This window comes from Priapulus caudatus, unplaced genomic scaffold (assembly GCF_000485595.1).
Source record: "Priapulus caudatus unplaced genomic scaffold, Priapulus_caudatus-5.0.1 Scaffold11, whole genome shotgun sequence".
Lineage (NCBI taxonomy): Eukaryota > Metazoa > Priapulida > Priapulimorpha > Priapulimorphida > Priapulidae > Priapulus > Priapulus caudatus.
This window is the reverse complement of record NW_014577072.1, coordinates 82063-101056: the sequence shown is the minus strand read 5'-3', so window position 1 is coordinate 101056 and position 18994 is coordinate 82063. Positions and strand designations below refer to the sequence as shown.

General features: G+C 45.5%; 1 protein-coding gene across 1 annotated transcript in view; it reads right to left on the bottom strand.

Moving 5' to 3' along the window:
- Positions 1-3309: 3309 nt before the first annotated feature.
- LOC106807281 (sodium channel protein para-like) overlaps positions 3310-18994 on the bottom strand; it is a 59951-nt gene continuing 44266 nt past the window's right edge. Inside the window, 14 exon segments of the mRNA XM_014809582.1 lie at positions 3310-4532; positions 4657-4927; positions 5729-5832; positions 10408-10549; positions 11132-11185; positions 11574-11849; positions 11994-12119; positions 12602-12711; positions 13733-14036; positions 14573-14661; positions 14898-14909; positions 16817-16945; positions 17627-17721; positions 18484-18596. Of these exon segments, the coding sequence (XP_014665068.1) occupies positions 3310-4532; positions 4657-4927; positions 5729-5832; positions 10408-10549; positions 11132-11185; positions 11574-11849; positions 11994-12119; positions 12602-12711; positions 13733-14036; positions 14573-14661; positions 14898-14909; positions 16817-16945; positions 17627-17721; positions 18484-18596 (3048 nt within the window).

The following is an 18994-nucleotide window of genomic DNA, read 5'->3' as shown; positions in this document are numbered from 1 at the left end:
GTAACTTACGTACGTCGTACGTACGTACCGTACCGTTACGTAACTACGTAAGTTACGTAACTAACTAACGTACGTCGTAACGAAACTAGTACTGTGTGTGTGTGTGTGTGTGTGTGTGTGTGTGTGTGTGTATGTGTGTGTGTGTAGTGTGTGTGTGTGTGTGTGTGTGTGTGTGTGTGTGTGTGTGTGTTGTGTGTGTGTGTGTGTGTGTGTGTGTGTGCGTGTGTATGTGTGTGTGTGTGCGCGTGTGTGTGTGTCTGTGTGTTTGTTTGTTTGTATTTGTGTTTGTATGTATAACGGTTACTTCGTAAGATTAGGTTTTGTCGTAATAACAAGGTATAGGGAGTTTATCTAAGATTATTCTAAACTACACGTAGTAGGAGAAAGCTACAGATAGCCGCGCTAACAGAAACGCGCAGTGGTGTCGACGACGACACTGCGAATGCGTAAGTGAATCTCTCACACACTTTTTTTTCTTTTCTATTTGTATCCTAGACACATATAGTTTTAAGTTGAAACACCGATAGTGCAAAAAGCTGGTACATTGAAAGATTATCTCCCACAGACCGCCGTTATGATCTCATTGCGTGCCGAATGTCGGTTTTTCCCCACCACAATCGTGCGTTTCCCCCTAATGCACAATAAAATTCACGCGTGTCAGTTTACGAGAAAGTAACGATGGAATAATTTGTAGCAAGTCGCAAAGTCATAGTTAGAGATGAGTGACCGCGTGAGATGGCTGTTAACACTGTCTCAACTGTAAGGCTTCTGATTCGTCGATCCCGGTCGCGCCATTGTCCTATTTGTCAAGCTGCTCACCGGCCGACGAATCACAATTGCGGTATTTATTAATTATCCAGATATTAATCGTAAGAAACTCGTAATAGAGCTTTTAAAATAACCGTTAATGATTCAATATTAGCCGATATAGGTATTACCGTTCGCTCTAGAACTGTAATTAACTGTATTTGTATGTTACGAGTGGGCACATGAAGCGTAGGGCGCCATTACAAGGTGTCATATTGCTGCTCACATAGGACAATTAATTAACATAAGAAAACAAATATTGCGGTGGAGGGTGGAGGGTGAAGATAAAACATGATGTAAATAAATATTGTCGACACAAAGCTATCACGTAATTTCGCGTTATCATCGCCACACGTTTCAGACCGACTTCCGCATACATAACAAGCCGAAGAGCAAAATTTAATAAAACATTATTAAAAGTACAAAATGCTTAAAGGTCGTGCAAATATGAAAATTATCCTACTATCACTAGCCTACGATCAAAAAGGTGAAAGTCAAAAATACGTTGCATATACTGGTTGTAAGCGAAAAGGGAAGAGACTGTTAGAACAGTACTAATAAAAGGCCATTTTGCGTATCGTATCATATAATGGCCATATTTAAAACACTAAGTGTATCGATCAGGAAAAAGCATGGCGGCCGGCATGTCGCCATGGTAACCATATCGTGTTAATGATAGTATAAACGCCCCGAATATGCCCGCTAGATATTCCCGCCGCTGAGCGAGCCTCTCGGATTTTGCGAATAATCCGTGAAAAACTCGTTTCGTATATACGTCGGGGGTGGGGGAAGAGGAGGAGAAATTTAGCAAAAAAAGTAAAACGTCACCAACTTGCTGCTATTCGTCCTAGTATCGTTAATTACGTAAGTAAAAGTATACGAATAGCGCGTACGAACTAGGTCGTGACGTCACATGCTATTCCACCACTCGCAAACGACTGTTCCGCGCGCGCTCCGTGAACGCTCGTCGCGCCATCTAGTGCGTAAATGTGGAGTCCGCGTAAAGCGGGCAACCGTAATGGAGGGTTTTGAATGGTTTATTGATTAATTGGTATTTATCATTAGAGAATACGATCGTCAAAAGTGAACAAAAAATAGTCACTAAAATGTCGATACAGCCTCGCACGTGTCGGCATCAAAACTAGGTGTTAACGATACATTAACACCACTGAGAAAGTGTGTGTGTGTGTGTGTGTGTGTTTGTGTGTGTGTGTGTGTGTGTGTGTGTGCGTATGTGTGCGTGCGTGGGTGTGTGTGTGCGCGCGCGCGTGCGTGTGTGTCTGTGTGTGTTAGTGTATGTAATGTGCCGCACGTTAAGAGCGCTCGATCGACTTTCATAGTCTTGCACATCGCGCCAAAACAATGGTGCTCGTATAGCATATCGCATTGAAAGCTCTGTGGATCAGTTAACCTAATATTATGATACAATATCGCTAAAACGAACGTGCCTCCCATGCGCATGCGCGGCATACGCCCTATAGTGATCGACGCAACGCTCCATCGCAGCCCGACATCCGTTTCCACTTCCGGGTCCCGGGGAAGGAGGTCGCTACCTGGCTTCTAACTACAGTCTCGCCACCTGGTGGTCGCCACGTCGGATATTTGCTGTCTATACCCTCGTCACCAACGTATTTAGCGTCCCTAGCGACCAGCTCGTCTCGCTCTCGTCGTCTGCCACGTGTCACGTGACATAGGCGAACAAGAGAGAGAGAGAAAGATAGAATAGAATATACGAGAGGGAGAACTAGAACGCAGGAGATAGAGAGCGTGTGTGTGTTTGTGTTTGTTTGTTTGTTTGTGTATGTATGTATGTGTGTGTGTGTGTGTGTGTGTGTGTGTGTGTGTGTGTGTGTGTGTGTGTGTGTGTGTGTGTGTGTGTGTGTGCGTGTGGCGCGGTGCGTGTGTGCGTGGCGTGCGTGCGCGTGTGTGTGTGTGTGTGTGTGTGTGTGTGTGTGTGTGTGTGTGTGTGTGTGTGTGTGTATGTATGTCTGTGTTGTAGTGAGTAAGAAAGAATGAGAGAGAGAGAGTTACGGATGTACCACCCCTTTACGGCATCACGATGGAGCAATAGCTGACATGTCATTGTTTCCCTGCGGTCTTCCCCCGTTGAGGAGCAGGCTTGCGGGCGTGTGTGAGACGCTCACGGCGGATGCCTGCTTCTCATCCCCTTACAGCGCTGATCGAACTCCGCCACACAGTCTCTCCTGCGCATGCGCCGTCTCGCTGGTTCTAGCCTGATTCCACGCGGACTCTCGTGCGTCGAGTTGACGATGCACGCGCCCCGCGCCCTCTAGCTGGGTACTGTCGCCGGACCGCTCTCGCTGCTAGGTGGCGAAAGCGTTTCACGCACGTCGCCGGCACCGGGCCGACTGCTGCTCCGCACAGCGCCATCTATCGGACCGGTTTGCAGTCTCATCTGCTCTGCACGGATTGCAATAATTGTCACCCGCCAGAGCGCGTGGCAGTCGGATTTATTTCTAGCATGTGGGACGTCGCGCGCATCTACGTCTTATCGTCGCTGGGCGTCGTCAAGGTAACGGTGACTTCATCAAGCGGCGACGGCAGCGCCGCTTCGCCGAGCGGCGGATTCTGACCGCTCGACACGCTGTGTCTGGAACTAGAACCGGACGCGCTCGGACGCCGCCTCGACCCGGAGAGCGCCGAGCGCGCGCTGCCGCGGCTCCTCTGAGACGCGGCGCCGACGCTCTGCGCACTGGAGCTCTTCGGCAGCAGCACGGACGCTGCAGAGGGGCGTCGGGAGGAGGGCATTGGCGGCGGCACCCAGCCGCTGTTGCGTCGCTGCTGGAAGGTGCGCCACGCCCTCTGTATGGTGCGCGCGGCGACGATCTGCTGCTGTCGCTCCAGCAGCGTCGACACCGGGTCGTAGTCCTCGCCGCGCTTCGCCAGCATGTCGGTGTCGTCGCCGCCGATCGAGCCGAGGTCGCCCGTCGTTCCGAGGAAGTTCTTCGTCAGCGCGTCGAGTATGTCGACGCAGTGCACGCGGTCGCCGCTGCAGATGGCGATGTTCATCGTCACCAGACTGATGATGTTTGGCTTTGGAATCCGCAGCGGGTCCTCTAGCGCGTCGACAAGGTCGCTGACCATCGTCACGGGGATGTAGTTGGAGCCCTTCACGTCGAACTTCTCCCAGATCTCGTAGTAGACGTCGAAGTCGTCGTCGGTGAGGCCCTCCTGCACGTCCTCCTGCGCCTGCGAGAAGTTTTCGAGTATCACAGCGATGTACATGTTGATGACGATGAGGAACGTGATGACTAGATAGGTGACGAGGAACAGCACGGCGACGCCCGGATTCCCGCAGTTGCCGTACGTTTTCTCATTCGGCGGCGCCTTCGGATCGCAGTCGGGCTCGCCGATAGATAGCGCTGCGAGCACGCCGTCCCAGCCGCCCGACGTCGATATTTGGAACAGGACGACCATCGCCTGCGCGAACGTCTGGAAGTTCAGCACGTCGTCGAGTCCGTACATCGGCTTCGTGAAGGCGAAGAAGCCCATGCCGAACGTGCTGAAGATAAACATGATGAGGAAGAGCAGCATGGCGATGTTGAAGAGAGCCGGCAGGGATACGGCAAGCGCGAACAACAGCGTGCGGATTCCCTGCGCGCCCTTGATGAGACGCAGGATGCGGCCAACGCGGGCGACGCGCACGACTCTCAGAAGCGTCGGCGATACGAAGTACTTCTCGATGAGGTCCGCTAGGAGGAGACCTGCGGTGAAAAGAAGGTCGGTTGTTAAACTAGGACAGTACAGGAAGGAGAGGAAGCAACCGGAGGAGACCTGAAGTGAAAGGAAGATCGATTGCTAGACCAAAGATGGCGGCCACGCACTCACCGGCGATTGACATCACGACTACGACGAAGTCGAACACGTTCCACGGCTGTTTGAAGTAGTGCCATCGCAGACCGATCAGCTTCAGCACGCATTCGAACGTGAAGATACCGATGAAGGTTAGGTTGACGTTGAAGAGGACGTGTTCGACGGTCTTCGTCTGTCCGTAGTGCTCGATGCACATCGCAATCATGTTCAGGCAGATGACGGACATGATGAAGATGTCGAACTTTTGATTGGTCGTCAGGTCGAAGACGAGCGCTTGGATCTTCATCTGCGGGCGGCAAAAGAGATTCGATTCGATTCGATTCGATTAGAATAGGTTACGTACGCCCGTTCGCACGAACGGACAGCCGCCCGCACGCACGCAACCATCTACGCACGCCGGCACGCGCGCAAAAATGCACGCACGCACGCACCAACACACGCGCACCCAGACAACGCAAGTACACACGCATTCATGGACGTCCGCCCGCACGCACGCCGACACGCACGCAAACATGCACGCACCAACACGCACACACAGACCCACCAACACAAGCACGTACACACGCACTCATCGTAACGCCCCATCTCATCATACAGTATGAAGCTCACAGATAAAATCAAAAATCTATAGGTGAAATAAATGGCATAACTAGTTGTGTAAATATTGTAATTTTTGCACTGTTAATTCTTCATCTTCGATTCTGACGCAGATTGCGTCACGGACAGACCGCGTCAAAGACAAATCGCGTCACGGACAGATCGCGTCATGGACAGATCGCGTCATGGACAGATCGCGTCACGGACAGATCGCGTCATGGACAGATCGCGTCATGGACAGATCGCGTCACGGACAGATCGCGTCATGGACAGATCGCCTTACGGACAGACCGTGTCACGGACAGATCGCGTCACGGACAGATCGCGTCACGGACAGATCGCGTTACAGACAGACCGCGTCACGGACAGATCGTGTCACGGACAGATGACAGATCGCGTTACAGACAGACCGCGTCACGGACAGATCGTGTCACGGACAGATCGCGTCACGGACAGATCGCGTCACGGACAGATCGCGTCACAGACAGACCTTTGGCCGCGGGATCGGCTTGCCCGGCTTCTTTGATCCTAGTTTCTTCATAGCCTTGTAGTATTTCTTCTGATCTTCAGTCATGAACAGCTCCAGATTTCCACCTGAAGGAAGAGAATGTAAACTCGGTGATATACCCCTCTAATATCAACCTTCTGACAACAATGACGGTGATATTACGCGTGTGCTCTTATAGATTCTAATCTATAAATCTAATCTATTTAATAATTAAATAATTCAAATATAATTAAATAATTTAATAATAATTCAATATAATTCTAATCTATTGAAGATGTAGGCTCGCTGACCTGACTACCTTGAAACTTTTCGTTTTGTCGTTTTTTATAGGCTGGTTCATATTTCAGGATAAGAAAGTCTAGTAGGCATTTTTTGAGGAAAAAAGGCCAAATAACTTTTTCTAGAATGGTTATTCATGCTGAATACGAATAATTTGTTTGGACATATATTTTGCCTAATTAAGTCAGAAATCAAGGTCAAAAGTCAATAATTAGGTCATATACTATATTTGACCAAAAATGTACGTAATCATGTACTCTAACGGAATAATGAATTTTTTTAACTACTCACCAATAGGGTATGGTAAGCAATTGAATTTGACAATTTAATAGAAAATGTTAAGAAGATTTATCACAAAATAGCTCATATCTCCTTTATTACTCAACATTCCACAAAATCATCACAAGCTCACGGATACATTTCTGTGGCCATTAACTTTGCTGGGATTAACAGTAGATACTGTTTCCAACACCTTTTGGACCGTTTCGAATGTAGATGTGATGTCTTCAGTTTAAGTACTACATTTGGTGGGCATCAAAAAGGGTCAAAACTAGGTCAACTTTTGACCTATGTACAAAATATACAGGTACCGTTGAACACGCGTGTCTAGTTTTTTTGGCTAAGTTACACGTATCTATTCTAAAGTGTGATTCATTTGTCAGTAATGTGAAGTTCTAGACATACCCCCCCCCCACTTGACCCGCACAATCTTTGGAACCTTTGCTCTGTTTTTACGTGTTCCACTTTTCATGGAGTTGTCAACGTAGTGATCAAAGGTCCCATCTATTCTTTTGAAGAATCTCCCAGAAACAAGTACATTTTCAACAAATACATCAGCCAGATCTCCAAAGGTCTTTGCTTCAGCAGGCTTCCCTAGTGCAACAACTACAGCTTGGCCATCAATGACTAGGCAAGAATTGGACGGGTCAACGTTAATCTTCGATGGACAAACAACATCTTTGGTGATGACATCTGCAAGGATAGATTTTGAACCAGTTCTCAGACTACCGTCATTATTGGCAATACTTATCGGGATCTTCATCAACTCGTGCTGTAGTACCTTTTGTAGGTCTACTTTTCGGCCTGCTTGGAAAGCTGTGATGAGTCGCTGCAGTATTGTCCTATCCGCCTTAAGGGTAGTTACCTTTCCCTTCACGTCACTATTGCTCACTTCATATAGTGATTTGAATGTCAGTGGATTGGATTTCTGCAATCGATCTCTGAATTTGACAGTAGAATTCACCAGCCTTTCTTCAACACAGGTGTCCAACTTTGACTGTCCAAGCACCTCCACGCAATGCAAGTTCTCTTGGATTTCAGGGGTTGCGGCGTCGTTGGTTGCAATGCTATGAAGGGATTTACTGGGACCATCAGCTGGTGTGAATATCAACTGTCGCAGTACCTTCAAGATATTGCTTTCATCTGAATTGTCCCTCTTGGTTTTGGCTGGTGTTGCTTCAAAATGTTGTGGATGATTGCGTTGTTCCCGACATTAAACATGTGCCGCGTTTGTGTCGATATTTGCGCCCTGAAATTGAATGAAAGGGTCCATCTCGTCAAGGCAGTGTTCGTCTTGGTGATACCCACAATACCACCACCTCGTTTCTCAGTTCCATTTAACCACTCCTGGCTATGGTCAGGTTCGACCTGGTTGAACTTCCTGCCTGACCATTCACAACAAAATTTCCCTTCAGGAACTTTTCTTCCACAACTTTTGGGAGGTTTCTCATTTCTTCAAGATACACACATCCCCATCGAGCGTAGTTGGTGTGGTCATATCGATAAAAGTATGGTAGCATGTCCCGGAAGGCACTAAGGTAAAGTTCCCATAAGCCGTCTCTCTGAGCTCTCATGAACCTAAGTAGGATGTTTACCATCTCGATATACTTCCACCAGAATTCGAAATTGTGACTGACTTGTCTGCTGTCGACAAATGCTGCTAGACTGTTCTGAAATCGAGATGATGCGACTACCGAGATTAATGCTTCGTAGTCATACTGATTACTTGGGTTCGCCACTGCACCTATCAGTTCATTCAAATTAGGATCTTGTCATCCAGATACGAGACAAACATAGAATGCAAGATTTGCCAGAGAGCTTGCACTGTGAGTTTGTGAGCACGGATCCCTTTCGCATAGGATGTGCCATCCATCACTTTTTCGGCAGAATTTATCCCAAGTAACCCACTTTTCACCCATACTTGGACCAATCCAGAGTCAGTCATGCGTTGCCCTAATACCTTCAGGAAGTTGGCCTGGTACCACCTGGCCTTGGTATCAACATTTGATACTCAGGAACCTTCCATTTAAGTTTCATAAGGCCAGGGATCGAAGAGTGCCTGATCCAGTGTTAGGACGCGTTTGGTCAAGTGATTCCGCAACATTAATAACTCTTCTGACCACAGTATTCAATGTTGACAATTCATGAGCAGGTGCCTGAATGATTAGCATGTACCCAACGATGGTTTTTGGAGGATTTATTTTACTGTGCCTTTTACTGAATGCGGTCCAGGATGGCTTGGGTTCCTGGTTTTGGTGCACCAATAAGAAGGCTAGGTCTGCTGCTGATGCCTTTGATTTGGGTACATCAACACTGGGCTTCTTAAACATATCTGCATTCACATTTGTCATTTTTGGTTCTGTTGAGCCTCTGGGGAAGTTGACAGGAATAATTGTCTCCAATGCATTGGGTACTTCAAGTGTGACTTTATCAGATGGCCTAATGTCTGCCAAAACGCTATCAAGAGCAAGCCCCCCCCCCGACAGGTCCCCTTTGCCATGCTACAACTTGTGTTAGTGGAAAGTGTTTTTTCCATCCAAGGTGAAATCATTGATATCTATGTTATCTGCTGAAAAGTGGGTGAATACACCAGCTACCAAGTTGGGGGAAACAACTGACCCCGTTTCCTGGTCCATACTATTCAATGTTACCTCAGCTAAAGCAGTGTCAACACGTAGTATGTCTCTATAGCTAGCAATATTCCCAGCATTATAAAACATTTCTACAAGTGATTTTGATCTGGTAGCTTAATGCAGTGTAAGGCCAAGACCTACATGTTTCGGGGAAGTTTTCCTTTTCCCAGATACATTGAACACTATATCTTGGCCTATGCTGAGAACCCTAGACTGAACAACAGATTCTATTATATTTGACATCCCGAAACTTCTTTCGTAAGTGAGTTGCATTCTTCAGAGTTTCCAGGTTTTGCGGGGCTGCAGTAAACACATCGTCATTCTTTGCCTCTTGACAAATTATGCACTGATGAAGGGAAACATTAAGGGCACGCTTCAGGTTGACAACTAGGTCCATGGTTGCATTGAGAGCAGCAATAATGGGTCCATGGTTGCATTGAAAGCAGCAACAAGACACTAGAATTCAGCAATAGACTCCATTCCTTGCAGGGTAATGGCAGGGTTGTGTGCATGTTGTGTATGCACTCGTTGTTCCATTCGCATTGTTCGCTTGTACGCATTGTTTTTTTTTCACAAGACATCAAATTTACATTCGAAATGGTCCAAGACGTGTTGGAAACAGTATATAGTGTTAATTCCAGCAAAGTTAATGGTCACAGAAATGTATCCGTGAGCTTGTGATGATTTTGTTGAATGTTGAGTAATAAAGGAGATATGAGCTATTTTGTAATAAATCTTCTTAACATTTTCTATTAAATTGTCAAATTCAATTGCTTACCATACCCTAGTGGTAAGTAGTTTAAAAAAAATTGTTCATTATTCTATTAGAGCACATGATTATGTACATTTTTGGTCAAATATAGTATATGACCTAATTATTGACATTTGACCTTGATTTCTTACCTGATTAGGCAAAATCGAGATGTCCAAACAAATTATTCGTATTCAGCATGAAAAACCACTCTAGAAAAAGTTATTTTTCCTTAAAAATGCCTACTGGACTTTTTACAGGCACATTTCTGGATTGATATATATAATTATTATGGTGTATCCCGCTGTTTCTCGCCTTTATTTTAGTTAATCGTAATGCCTCTTTGCTTCAATTTTAAGCAGAGTCAGAATTCAATAAACATTATAATTGTCTGTGATGATTTAACCGCAATAGTTACACAGCAATAATATAACCGTTATACATAGATATGATAGAGATTCGATTATTTATATTTATATGATTTGAAATTCATTTTATAGCATTACGCACAACCGCAAACAATCAATACTATAATGGACATGCGTGAAGAAGAGGCCTGGACAGCTTCTACGGGGCACAGCTCTACTGTATATATTACTCCATGCGGGTTTGATTTGTTGTTTTATCATGTAAATCAATCAATAAAATGATGGGATAATAATCCATAAGAACAATACTTAATGGGTCCACGAATTATAGGTAATTAAAGTAATCTTTACCCATTTTCCTCTTCTGCGCGTTGAAGTTGTCGATGATGACACCGATGAAGAGGTTGAGAGTGAAGAAAGCACCGAACACGATGAAGATGACGAAGTACAGATACATGTACACCTGGTTGTCTTCTTTCGGCTGCTCCTCTTGCTGCACAGGTAATAATTAATCAACGTAAACATCGGTTGTGACAAAAAACCTCAATTTGCCGACAGCTGGCCCGATTATATGAGGAATGATAATTAATTAATGAAATTAAAAGCAATTATAACGACGAAAATAATTACAGTTTTCATTTTTAATACTTAATTTTACAGGTTTAATTTTCAATACTTATTATTAATAATAATTATGACTAACGATGTGATTTAATTGATTGAATATATTATTAGTATGCATGATAGCTAAGGAAAGGTATAAAGGAAATAAAATTAAAAAATTAAATAAAGTTATACAATAATAATTGTGTTTTATAGCGGCCGTTATTTAATCGAATGGTCATTTATTTTTGACTCTTATCTCGTCGACACACACACCGTCTCAACGCATTTATCGCATGACAACTTTTCTCAACAAGTTCGTCATGTATGCGGATTTGCAGTAGTTTTTCACTAGATTTCCCTTAATGTGTCACTGGATTTTCCCTAAATTTTTATTAGAAATTTTATTAGATTTTCGTTAGAGGTTTGCTAAACGTTCACGGTGTCTCTGTGGTGTCCATGCTGTACATACCCCAACGGCATCGATGGCGTCATACATGATAGTTATCCAGCCTTTCCACGTTGCCTGCAAACAACACGCAGCAAAGATTAACACGGGTGGTTGTCTATGTGAGGTATGGGGCGGATGCAATATGGAAACAGAGCGTTAATTTTTTTTTAATTTATAATTATATATAATCTATTTATTCCCAAATTTTCAAAAAATACTGGCGATGAAGGCGCGTGTAGCACCCACACGTTGAACCCCCACTCCTCCACCACCCCTTCCCTCACCCCACCCTCACCTCACCCTCACCCTCACCCCACCCCTCGACCACCTCTTCCTTCACCCTCACCCCCACCCTCACCCCACCCCTCCACCATCCCTTCCCCCACCCCACCCTCACCCCACCCTCACCCTCACCCTACCCCTCCATCACGCCTTCCCTCACCCCACCCCTAGCAGCACGTACCACTTGCAGCAGGGCCAGGTAGGCGTTGCCGACGTTGTCGAAGTTGACGGCCGCGTTCACCCACGTGTAATTCATGGTGCTCTCCAGCAACAGACACTGCTCTTTCGTCTGCACGATGTCGTAGCTCAGCTTGATGCCCTCGATGTCGATACATTTGAAGAACTTTCCGCCGAAGAACTGCACGCCCATGATGCAGAAGATTAGCCAGAAGACGAGGCAGACGACGAAGACGTTCGAAATCGATGGTATGGCGCCGATCAGCGCGTTGACGACGATCTGGTAACGACGGACGCCGAGCAGAGCAGACGAGTTATTGTTTATTTATTTATTTTTTAATTAATTAATTAATTAATTTGTTTATTTATTATTATTATTTATCATTTATAATAATAATGTAATTAGCGTTGCTATGGACGCTACCTTCATCCCTTCCCAGCGCGACACTGCTCGTAGCGGGCGCAGGGCGCGCAGTGTTCGCATCGAACGGAAGGCACTCATGTTAGAAAGGCTTTCTATGTATTCTGCTGCCAGGTTGACAAATGATATCTAGAATGCAAAGAGATAACACATATTACTAATATATATATATATATATATATATATATATATATAAAAATTATAGGTATATAATATAATCAGGCGTTCCAGAAAAATAGTGTTGTAAGCGCGAAAATTTCGTAATGCGAACCACATTTTAGGATATACTTCCATATACATCATTAACATATGGGCCATCGAAAATCTATCAGATAATTCCCCAAACAAATTTTTTTACAATCGCACGCGCAGCATCACCACAATGCGCCACTGGCGCAGGGAGTAACTATGTGCGAGATCCCCCCTTCGTTCCAGATGTATCGCGCGTCGGTGGCGCTCACGCGATCACGAATGGTGCAAGTCGAGCCAACACAGGGCTGTCCGCTGAGTCTACTTGCTTGAAGCGAACGAGACAACTTGACGAAACATTTCGATCGGCGAAGATGATCGTGAAGAGCTTTGTCAGCGCACAATCATTGTCGTCCACGAGCCACGGACGGTGTGCAGGTAGACGTCCTCCAGGCCATGTCGCGCGAGAGGAACACAGTTAGCGCGGCGGCGACGTGGCGGGTGCGGGTCCAGACGATTGTGGGACCCGGACCTGTGAGTCAGCAATGCCGTAGCTTCAATTTTTTTTTAAGTATTTTTTTAGGATGACAATCGTACATTTTGATCGATCAAGTAATTAAATTAAAATATAAATTTGAAATTATTTAATAATATAATTAATATAGTATAAATATTTTTGTATACAGTTTAATATAGGTTTAGTGTATATTTATACACTATATAATATTATATATTATATTATATATAAATATAATAATTGATATAATGATTTAGTTGTAATAATAGTCAAGAGTCATCGAATAGATATTCTATTAATCGGCTCTTGAATATATAGTATATATCCGTATTCACGTAATGGTTGGATGCAGAATCAGATTGATATACTTACCGGACGCGCCTGCTGATTATAATACAAGGAAGATGATGAAGTTTCGGAAGTATTGTGTGCACGCAGCATCCAGTTCATCTTGCTGTTCGCCATTTCTACCACCACTGGCAGAACGGTCTATCCATTGTTGACGAACGCAGCAGGGACCCTGTGTGCAGTATAGTGTGTGAGCGAGGGAAGCGAAACAGATGACGAGATAGAGCGAAGAGGACAGAGAGAGAGAGAGAAGGAAGGGAGAGAGATGAGAAGAGAGATGAGAGTGGAGAGAGAGAAGAGAGAGAGAGAGAGAGAGAAGGGAGAGAGAGAGAGAGAGAACCATGGTTAGTTTGATGAATTTTGCATTGCATGTGATTCTGCCGGTTTTTTATATATTTTTTGTATCTTTTCACGTAGTCCATATATCTATCTTCTATCTTTTATTTTCTATATATATTTTTCACCTGCACACACGGACAGCTATACCTGTACATGTGACAGGTGAACTTAACTGTAAGACGCACCCAGGTACGAACACCTGCACACACGGACAGCTATACCTGTACATGTGACAGGTGAACTTAACTGTAAGCCAGTTACGAACACCTGCACACACGGACAGCTATACCTGTACATGTAACAGGTGAACAGTTACGAACACCTGCACACGCGCGCGCACCGGCCCTACCCTCGACGTGCAGGGCGACGGAGAAGCAAGGCTCCGGCTCGTTGTTCTCCTCCTCCTCCTCCTCCCCCTCTACCCCGGCGGCCGCTTCGTTGCCCTCCTCTTTGTGGGAGCCGACGATGGACGTCTTCTCCCCGCGTTCAATCGACTCGAGGCTTGGAGACTTTGGGGGCGTCTCCTTATCGGCACTTCCCATCATTTCGTCGCGCGACGTGCACGAAGACGACGACTTCGACTTGTTACTCTTGATGTCGTCCGACATTGACGCGATCGCCTCCTGACTGCTCTTAGTCTGCCCGTTCTGCGTCTGCGGGGGCGAGAGAGAGAGACGACGACGACGATGATGATGATGATGATGACGACAACGGCGATGATGACGTAGTATAGTAATAATAATAATAATAATAATAATAATAATAATAATAATAATAATAATAATAATAATAATAAAAATAATAATCAATAAGTAAGTAGTAGTAGTAGTAGTAGTAGTAGTAGTAGTAGTAGTATAGTCAGTAGTAGTAGTAGTAGTAGTAGTCAGTAGTATAGTAGTAGTTAGTATTAGTAGTATTAGTAGTAGTAGTAGTAGTAGTAGTAGCAGAAGTGGCAGAAGAGGAAGAATAAGAAGAATAGGAAAAAAAATAAGAAGAAGAAGAAGAAAGCAAAAGAAGAGATGGAGAAGGAGGAGAGCGAAAAGGAAGATGAGGAGGAAGAGGAGGAGGAGGAGGAGAAGAAGAAGAAAGAAGAATGAGAGGGAAAGATGAGGAAGAGGAAGATGGGGAAGAGGAAAAGGAAGAGAAGAAGCGAGTACGTGAAACCGTGTAATCTCGATGCCTATTCTACCTTTTCGTAATCTCTGGGAGATGCTATCACAGTCTTCTTCTCGTTCAGTTGCACACACGTGACGCTGACGTTGTTGGCTGGCCAACCTTCTGAAACAATTCACAGTAACGTATGATCTGCCAACAAGTGCACGGTTCACACCTTACCAATTGTCAACAAACCAAGTGTCAATGGTCAAACATTGAAAACAATTGTCAAAAATTCTCAACCAATCGTCAACAATTGTCAACATTGTCAACAAATTCTCAAACCAATTGTCAACAATTGTCAGCAAACCAATTGTCAACAAACAAACTGATGACAAACAAATTCACAGCGAACTTACCCCTGTCGAGGTCTGAGCAATATCCACGTAGGAATTAGGACAGCGGGAGTGTCGGACAGCCGGGTTTACTAAGACATACATGACATACACGCACGCACGCACGCACGCACGAAGGCTGGCACACAGTACACGCTAGACACATACAAACACACACACACACACATTACACCGCGACGCACCACGCCGCACGCCACGCACGGACACGCACGCACAACACACAACGCCGCGCGCGCGCCACACACACAGCACACACACAACACACACACACACACACAAAACACACACACACACACACACACACACACACACACACACACACACACACACACACACACATATATATATATGTATATATATGACACAAACTCCTCATGGCTGTTTAGACACTGGTCTCACATTTGGCTATACTATCTCTGTAGTTACAAAGAGAAATACTGAGAGACGCTATAAGCGCAGGGGCGTAAATATGTACGGGACACAACAACAACAGCAATAACAAATTAAAGGTATGACATACGATATGCAGCTGCATTCCTTCCGCTGGCGATTCGGAAATAAATAACTACCGACATTAAACGAATACATTCGTGAAATAAATGTTGAAAGTCAATCAGATCTATCGCATCGAGCATGCGAACGATTACATCGTCACATTGTGCTTGTTATGTAGCAATCGTGCGGTACAGACATGAGCCCTAACGACCCTTTTAGCGGATCGTCACGTGCGCGTATGCCAAACTTTATGACAGATATCACCGGTGACTGTGTGTGTGCTAGTGTTTACGCATGCGTGTGGATACGGTACGCGTTCTCTTACACGCGTTCCACTAGTTTTCCTAATATGCTTACCACCCATGACTAAACACGGGAAAGCGTGAGTGCCCGTGTTAGAAAACCTCTAATAGCATAGAAACACGGCACACGAGTTGCTTCTAGGAATCCACAGTCCGTTAAAATCCCCTCACACATATACACACGCGTACGTGTGCACACACGCACACACGCACACCAACACACACGCACGCACGCACACACACGCACGCACGCCACGCCACACTCACACACACACACACACATACACACACACACACACCACACACACACACACACACACACACACACACACACACATATATACCGTGGTATCTGTGTTTCGGAATCCCGATAGCAACCACGTATGAAATACGACCACACACTGCGTTGATCTACCTGCACTACGCCACGACCACAGAATGCGTACGGATATCTCTACCTATGTAGTCCCTCGGCTCGGCTGAAGCTTAACGATTTACACAGGCATAGCTTGCCCATGTAGACGACATGCACGCATACTTATATAATAGATAGTTTCACCTAGAGTATTATGTTCCACAGCGAAGACTCTAGCGTAACATCTAGCGTACCGGTAGATACGATAGGCTAGATGCTAGATCTACTACGATAGGCTAGATCTACCTACCGGTATCTACGATAGGCTACACGGGTAGATCTAGCGTACTATAACGGGCAGCAAGCACGAGGCAGTGTATTTACTCGCCTGTCGTAATAGGGGCTGCCTCAACTAAGGCCTACCGAAAAATAAGCCCGCCGAAGAATAGGGCCCGCCTTCACTAAGGCCTGCCGCAAATAGGGCCTGCCGTAAATAGGGCCTGCCTCCACTAAGGCAAATAGGGCCTGCCGTAAATAGGGCCTGCCTCCACTAAGGCAAATAGGGCCTGCCGTAAATAGGGCCTGCCTCCACTAAGGCCCGCCGAAAAATAAGGCCCGTCGCCGATGGCTTGTCGCGTGAACACAGCGACGAGTGGGATGGCGGTGCCCAGGGTTGGGTTGTCACCACGGGTTGTCACCCAGGGTTAGGGTTGTCACCACGGGTTGTCACCCAGGGTTGTCACCCAGCGTTGGGTTGTCACCTTGCGCACCTTTCTTAACGTTGTTAGGCAAGCAATCTATGTCGTCTTTCGTCGCATCACGGTCTTTGCTATTTTGTGCTTTCAGTCGCACCTCACCGTCGGCTAGAACCTCGCAAGCTATGCTATCTACTTGATTACCTACGAATAAAAAAACAAACGTAATGGGATGGAGAAAAAAATCGTAATCCGACGCCATCTAAGAAACGAAATAAAAACAACAACAACAACAACGGTCGATAAATAATCGAATCCGTAAATAATCGATCTTCGTAAATAAACGTCGAACGGCAAGACAGATAGACGATCGAGCATCGTGTGCATGCGCGCTACGAGTTGCACGCGCGCGCGCATGCGCACACATCTACGGCGTTCGGGAATGAAATACGGGATCAGGCAAACGAAACGGACTTTAAACACGGGACTGACAACGACGACGACGGGGACGATGACGATGACGACGACGACAGGGACGATGACGATGACGACAGGGACGATGACGATGACGACTCTAGCGACAGGGCAGTGTCTGTGGTAGGTATGTCGCATATAAGGTAAGGTATATAGATAGTGGGATCATAGTTTGTAGGCTGTTGGTTGGATGGTATCCGTAGCTGTGTGCACGCGCGTGGGTGCGTGCGTGCGTGGGTGCGTGCGGGCGTGGGTGCTCGGGAGCGTGTACATGCGTGTGCGTGCGCGCGTGCGTACACGCGTTGGTGTGTGTGTGTGTGTGCGCGCGTGTGAGTGTGCGCGCGGGCGTGCGTGTGTGCCTGTACATGCGTGCGTGTACGTGCGTGTGCGTGCGTGTGTGGTGACACTGACCAGATTTGACGGCTGCGACCTTGTGATCGTGTGACCTCGGCTTGGTCTTGGATTTAATCGACCGTAGCATCCACGCTTTCGTAAACGCGACGAACCTAAGAAATGCGTGAGAGAACCCATGAGAGATAGATAATCAGTCTGTTCTGCTAGCATCTATGACAAATACGACATACGCATATACGCTCTCCTATGACACTATTTAGGTAGTGGGATCATAGTTTGTAGGCTGTTGGTTGAATGGTATCCGTACACACACACACACATACACAGATTCTTCCTATGACAAATATTGGCGAGTCAACTTTGTTCCGCTTTACAGCTGAAATTCACTGCTTGCGTTCATAATAGCGCTCCTAAACTCCTATGATGCGCACAACACATGCAACAATATTTGTCATAGGAAGAATCTTCCTATGACAAATAGTATCATAGGAGAGCGTATATGCGTAATTGTCACAGTACTACTATGCGTAATACTATGTCGTATTTGTCATAGATGCTAGCAGAACAGGCTGGATAGATAATAATAACGCCTTCTATCCATCGCACATCAATAATTGTACCTAAGTAATATATGCAAGTCTAACCTACATTATACTGTATTCCCAAAACTCATTATGATATACCGTCCACTGTCGACCATTATAACAAATTATACACCAATTCTATATTATATAGCAATATAATATTATATTATAACGACCACTACTAACCATTATAACATATTTATATACGAATTTGATATTATGATTTATATATATAAATAAACTAATTGTTTATTTTATTATAACGGCCACTAATATAACAGCCGGTATAATACATTACATACAGATATTATATCATATAATATTATATACCTCTTGATTCTGTCGATCGCCTCTTGTAGTTTGTTAGGTTCCGTGTCCTCCGACTGGATAAATGTATCACCCGAAAAGGAGCTGAGTAGCAGAGCCAAGAACAGATTGAGCACCTATAAACACGGCAACGGAGAGAAACGAACCCACGCTTAGTGTTGTTGTAGAGGCAGGGCCGAAGGCCGAACAAATTCCTACCAGGAAACCCATAGGAAACACATCGGGGGCATAATTTTATGACTCAACTGTGTAATGATGAGCGACGGGCGCAGCTCTTGATCGACGTCCATAGCGTGGTATAGGGGTGGGTCTGAGACAAGGCTTTCACGGATAAGTGACAAAAAAATCACGTTAGGGTTATTTACGATTATTAGCTAAGCATATATTTTAATTTTGCAACCCACCCGCACACCCCCACACCCACACCCACCCGCACACACACACACACACACACACACACACACACACACACACACACACACACACACACACACACACACACACACACACACAC